Source organism: Lygodium microphyllum, chromosome 14 (genome assembly GCF_053477565.2).
Source record: "Lygodium microphyllum isolate KBCC chromosome 14, Lygodium_microphyllum_v1.1.10, whole genome shotgun sequence".
NCBI classification, from domain to species: domain Eukaryota; kingdom Viridiplantae; phylum Streptophyta; class Polypodiopsida; order Schizaeales; family Lygodiaceae; genus Lygodium; species Lygodium microphyllum.
Genome location: NC_141148.1, coordinates 86,931,441 through 86,938,051, shown reverse-complemented (window position 1 = coordinate 86,938,051; position 6,611 = coordinate 86,931,441). Strand labels below are relative to the sequence as shown.

The window sequence follows — 6,611 nt, the reverse complement described above, 5'->3', positions numbered from 1 at the left end:
CACCCAAATTGCTGGTACTATTTAGTGTGGCTAAGAAAGCATTAAACTCCATTGTAGTTCATTGGGGGATATAGGTCAAGGATCATCTTGACTTTTGAGAATTATGTAGCGATGCGATTTTTGGAAACTATGTGCCCTAAAATGCAATCGTGTTTTACCCAAAACTACAACTTCAAGGGGTTCATTGAGAGAGACCATATTATCATGACAACATTCAAAGACCACTCAAATTTTTCTAGATACTCTTATGAGTTGATATGTATGCAAAGGTAATTGATGGACACTTCCAACCACTTTTAGAGCATGTCCTTGAATATTGCACATATAAGTTGCTAGTAAAAGGTGGGAAGAGTGTTAGTCAAGCCAAAAGATGTGACTATGTATGCAAATACTCTCCCTTTGATAGTAAGTGTGCATTTAGGAGCTTATCTATCTCTTCTTTGACAACATGTGCATGTTTCACAGTCATCACATATAGTCATTGTTGCACATGTATCGTATTTGGTGCCATAGGTGCATGAATGGCACGGTCAGGCGTGGTGCCAAGTGTGGCATCTAATTTATGCTGTATGCAGATACTTATTTTACTTGCTTAATATTATACGCATTACAAAAAAATCCCCCGCCCAGCGCAATCCTCTGCCTAGGGCAGTCAGTCTTTTTGTAAACTTTCCATCAAGGCCACACCAACTTCCTCCTTAAGGGGTCGTGTGACCCATGTGGCTAAGGCTCAAAGCCTAGGGGGTTTCTTCCCATAGACTATTGTCGATACTTAATTTACTTAACGGTTTCCTGTTAATAAAAAAAGTCATTTTCAAGTTTTTGCAATTTATTTTTAACAAGTACGGTGTAGGTACTGGAAGGTCGAGATCCCAGAAACAGAGCATCGGATATGCAGGGGAATAACAATGCAAAGCGCCATGGCTTTCCGGCCGCGTTCTGTGATGACGATGGTCGGAGGGTGTCAGAGACAGATTGGAAGAAAGAAGAGGACCAAGAGCCCTCGCTCGTCTCCATCAAGCAGATCTGCAGGGAGGCCATGGAAGAGAGAGAGAAGGAGCAGCTGATCGGCGCGGCCGCGCGCACAAATACGCCCGAGCTGGAGGAGAAGGAATGGGTGCTCTCCATCAAGGGCATGCTCGACGCCTGCTTGTGCGGGCCGTGGGACTCCTCCCCCTCCATCTTCATGGCCTCCAGCCCCCTCCGCAGCCTCAAGCACGATGCCTTCGTTCCCCAGGTCGTCGCCATCGGCCCGTACCACAGCGACCTCGGCCCCCACCATAGCTCCTTCCCGGACAATCAGGAGACAGAGCGCTACAAGGCTGTCGCTGCTAAGGAGATGGAGAAGCACAAGGTCATGGCCTGCGCCTTTGTCGCCAAGTCCCTTCCCTCAGGTAACTTCTCCCTCCTTACCAACAGGTTCCTTTCTATCATACAGAAGGTCAGGGCCGAGTACGACACTGAGATCTCTTGCCAGACGGACGACAAGCTCGCCTACATGCTCGCCCTGGATGCCTCTTTTGTGGTGGAGGTCTTGAAATCCTCTGCTCAGGAGAATGGTAGTACCATCCCGTCTGGTTATGCGTCGTATTACAACCTTCGGTTCCCTCGCCCTTTGCGGAAATCCATCCTCCAGGACTTTGTCCTGTTGGAAAATCAAATCCCTATGTTCTTGCTTCTGGAGGTCATTAGAATAAGCATGATAAAGGACAACAATGCGCAGGACTCAAGTGCAGAAGCACTCAAAGTATTGGGAAAACTGGTCACCAAAGTAGCCTGTGAGGTTCTTCCATTTTATTACAGCTCTGAGGAAAGCTTCCACGTTGTCGTCAACGACATACACAGTCGGAAGCACTTGCTGGATTGCCTGTATGGCATTGCCACTCAAGGCTCCCAAACTCAAAAGCTTGTGGAGAAGCCAACCCACTTCCCATCTGCAGTTGATCTTCACAATTGTGGTATCAAATTCCAACCTGTAGGTCCAGGTTACATGAACTCAGTCAGTTTCGATGCTAAGAAGGCCATTCTGTATTTGCCCAAAATAAGAGTGGGAGACGATACAGAGAGGTTGTTTAGAAACCTGATAGCTTATGAGAGCCACTTAGCAGATAATGTGTATGTTCTGTCCTATCTAAGGTTCATGAATAATCTTGTGGATAGTGCTGCAGATGTGGATTTATTGGTGGGAAAGGGTGTGATTGCACAGGACATAGGCAGCAATGAGGAAGTGGCGCACATGTGGAATAAGCTGTGTGTGAACACTATGCGCGTTTGCAGTCATGAGTATGAACAGGTGGCCCTGCAATTGACAGATCATTGTCAATACAAGCTCAATGCTTTGAAGGCAGAATTCAAACGCACTTACTTGTCTAGGCCATGGTTGATGATATCTGTCCTCTCTGGTGGGGCCCTGTTGGTGATGACCTTTATCATCATGTACTACACCATCAAGTTGTACCTCAAGCCTGGTGGCTAACAACCCCTATCAGTATGTCTCTCAGCATGTAGCATAACCATGTCGATCTGGTGTTTCACTCCTAATTATTACTTCCATCAGTCCTTATAAGGTCAGTAATTTAGTACCAGCTTAATATTAAATCAAGTGCCTTTTGGAGTCCTTTTTCCATGCCCAGGTCAATGTTGTACATGCACAAATGCTGTTTTCAATATCCTTTCACTTTGTAACAATATGTATGCAGCCTCATGATGAAGTGCTGTTTTGAGCATAACAAGATGTTATGATGTATGTGGCACTTCATTGGATGGGTCGATATGTGTTAGTCTTTGTACTTTCAGTGTAGTTCTTTATCAATGTGGTTGTGTGTTAATGTTTGTACTACAACAATTTAGTTTATTTTCTGTAAGTTGTGGTGGTTGCATATCTTGTTGCATTGATTTAGACATTAGAAGAAACAACCTTCACAAAAAGGTCATCAAGTAGCATGGCATACGACAATTCAAGTGAGCATTGCATTTAATATTGGTATGGCTACCTTGCTAGAGCCTCACAGTGGTTGGGTATAAAATACTTGGGCTAGTGCAGTATATACAATTGAGCTCTAATGGATTCTCTTACTGTGGCATTGCATATCCGGTCCCACGGGTTTGCAATATGGATCTTGCACAAGTAAATATGGTTTGTGGGCATGTAGCACTACGTTGCATCTTGAACATGTAGCAAAAGCTAATTCAAAAGATATGCCAAGAAGACACATTTGCGCCAAGTATGCACCCTCCGTGTTGGGTTGTGTTACAAGGCCATCATGCCTTAGATATCCCATCTTGTGCTAAGGCTCGCTCACAACATGTGTTGTGTTGGTCTAACTTGTAGTGGGGTAACTTGGCGCTTGGAGTTGTCGGACCGTGCCATTGAAGACTTTCGGGCTCGTAAGTATCTATCTTCAACCATTTTGGACCACGGTGCCACAGGGGTGACATGGGTCAATCCCACCTCTCCTCATGAGTCTCAAACCCAATGAGTCATGTCAACTTGAACTTGGAGTAGGGGGCTTGGCTGTCGCGACTAAATAGAGAGCCATGCACTTCGGGAGGCTAAAATGATAGTTGCTCCATGTGGTGTGGCCACTATGGAGGGGGGGAGATACGTATGAGGGAGTATGCCTCTCTCCCCCACCTAGCAGTGTCAAGTCATACTTGGATGCGAGTTGATAGTATCAGCTTTCACCTACGAACCTTCTCCCTCTATGCCTTCAGCTTGTCTTGTACACAACTCTCATGAATATGAGTTTAGCCCTCAAAGTGGGCCATTTTGCAAACTTCGGTGCCTTCATGTGTTGTGTGTTTTGAGTGTGTGTGGAGTTGGGAAGCCATGATGGAACACGATACATCGTGGGAGCCTCTTAGGGGTCGTAGGTATACCTTGCGAGGGATTCTTGGGGCTAGACTGTCACACTTCCTAGTTTGTTGTCTATTTCTTACAATGAAGAATGTCTAATTTCATTGAATATGAGCACTTGTGATTTGAAAAATTAGAGTGAGGAAAAAGACGTGAAAATAAAAATCATTGCAATTAGTATGTGGAGATATGCTAAGACATGAAGTGGTTGATTTACTAAGAACGTTGAACGTGCACATTATTTACTATATTGTTCAAGCACATAACAAGTAGGAGTATATACCACATACCAAATAAGAGTATAATATAAGATAACTCAACCAAATTGGCAAATGCCTACTTGCCTCTTGCTTCACAGATAGTCTCTACTTGTATTATGTCTTGTTAATGTGTTCAAAATATATGATGCACTTGCATGAACCAATGTTATTAGCTAGTTGTTCTTACCCATGGCAATCAAACAAGAACCATCAGAATCCAAAGCAAAGGGAGGAACCACTGAGTTGCTCTTGCAAATGGCAACTAAGTCCACCTAGAGAATTAAGTGAACTAGCTCACCCTAATCTAGATACCACCACATTTCTAGGGCAAACAAACCATTTGGTTCTACAATAAATGTCCACTTATGGATTCATCCTAGTGATAGGGTCATTTTTTAATGCCCACATAGGGTCAACCTAGCAAAGTGTTCTCTAAAATTGATGTGGGAACACACTTGCATTGGACTTGATCATTTTTAGTGTGAGAGTTGAGCCTTTTTGGGCTTGTGTAGGTCCTTGTTTTAGAAGGACGGATTCTCTTTAAGAAAAGGAACTTAATATAAGCAAGAAAGTTTAAGTTAAAATTTTATTGAAATGTTCAAGACTCACTAAATTAGTGCTAGAATACCATTGAAAGCAATCATTTCTCACTAAATAAAAGGCTAAATTTGTATTATTCAAATTTATGATGTAGTTTTTAGGTCATTCCATGTTTGTGCTTTCTACGAGCACTTAATAGTTTTCACAAAAGGCAAGGTGGCTTCTTGTTTATCTTGAAAAGTATGCTTTCATGAGAGAGAGAGAGAGAGAGAGAGAGAGAGAGAGAGAGAGAGAGAGTTTTTGAAGCACTATGAGCTAGGTGTTTTATTGTGGTTGTTCATTTGCAATGTTTGAGGCTCTCTCCTCCCTTCACTGCATGCAAAGTTGGCTTTCTTACTTTAGGCTAATGTCTCTTTATGAAACTCTTCACATGGGTTAGAAAGGGCATCACACACACACACACACACACACACACACACACACACACACACACACACACACACACACACACACACACACACACACACACACACACACACACACACACACACACACACACACACACACACACACACACACGTTCATATTCATTTATTGAATAACAAGGGCATCCTACAATATCATTAGAGAATTGGCAAATTTTCAATTGCCAAAAGCAAAGGCCCTTGTGATCATTAGTAGGGATTTGAATTTTCCCCAAGAAAAAAATGTTTTTATAAAAAGTTGAACATTTCAAAGATATTGAAAGTTGTGGTTAATCTACCTTAGATATCTTACATTCTCTATCCAAATAAAATGTTTTCAAGAAGCTCACAAAACAGGGGCATCATAGATGATGCGTGTGTTTATAGTGAGAGACACACCTTAAGGCACATGTTGTGGGATGGTTGCATTGCCAAAACACTCTAGTAAGTAGTCATTTAGAAATTAAACATTTAAGGAAATGAATGGGACAATATGCTATTTAATATCTTTGGTCTCATTAGTCTTGTGCCAAATCCGATCCTTTTTGGGTGCCAAGTCACACACGTTTACCCTACAATTCATTTGGGATGCTAGCGCAAAAAACAACTCTAGAAGGCACGATACTGATGTCAAATGGGAGAGCATATTCTCTAAAGTATAATGGTTTCTTAGTACCTTGTCTTTCCAAGAAAAATATATAATTGGGAAATAACCGATAACCAAAATATTGAATTTTGTTGGCTAATTTTTTTGTTTTAATAATGAACTCTATTTATTATAACTCTAATGTAAAAGATATTTTAGCATCTAAAAATTGTTTTTAAAAGGAAAAAAGAGTACATCAAAAAGTGGTAATGCTAATATCATGGATGGATAGAAAGATTGAGGATGATTTCAAACCACCAATCCCTTGCTCGCCTAGTTTCAAAATTTTAAAAAATGGGTATCACTTGTTTACACAATAAAACACTAAAACACTCCGACTCTTACAAAAGGGTGAAGTGTGGCCTAGTGGTTAGGCTAATGGGGTAGCTCTGTGGTGGTGGGAGTTCATCCCTTAAGTGCAAAAGGGTGAGTGTCGCCTAGTGGTTAGACTAGTGGGTTGGCGGAAGTTCATCCCTTTAGCTTTGGGGTATTGGAGGTTCATCTCTTAAGTATAATGCTTTTTGACTAATAGTTTTATTTGTTGGTACATGTCTTGAGCATAGATGATGCATGATGGGTGTGAGATGCTCCTTGCCCAGTTTCATCAGCAGCCCAAAAAAAAGTGAAACCTATATATTTTTACCACATAGCAGTATGCCCCTTAATATTTAAGGGCGGGTGAGTTGGGGGGGGGGGGTGCTTGGTGTGTAATCAGCCTCAACAACTTTTTAATTTCAAGGAGATGGTTATCACTCTCTATCAACCCCATTTGATGAAACACTCTTGAAAATCCACTTAAAGACTTGGTGCAAGACGTTTTCAAGTAACAATATTCGCCTTTGAAG

General features: G+C 41.9%; 1 protein-coding gene across 1 annotated transcript; it reads left to right on the top strand.

Moving 5' to 3' along the window:
• Positions 1 to 863: 863 nt before the first annotated feature.
• LOC148025809 (putative UPF0481 protein At3g02645) lies at positions 864 to 2,852 on the top strand. The gene has a single exon (XM_087693051.1). It carries the CDS (start codon positions 893 to 895, stop codon positions 2,474 to 2,476), a length of 1,584 nt encoding a protein of 527 aa, XP_087549177.1. The 5' UTR covers positions 864 to 892; the 3' UTR covers positions 2,477 to 2,852.
• The last annotated feature ends 3,759 nt before the right edge of the window (positions 2,853 to 6,611 follow it).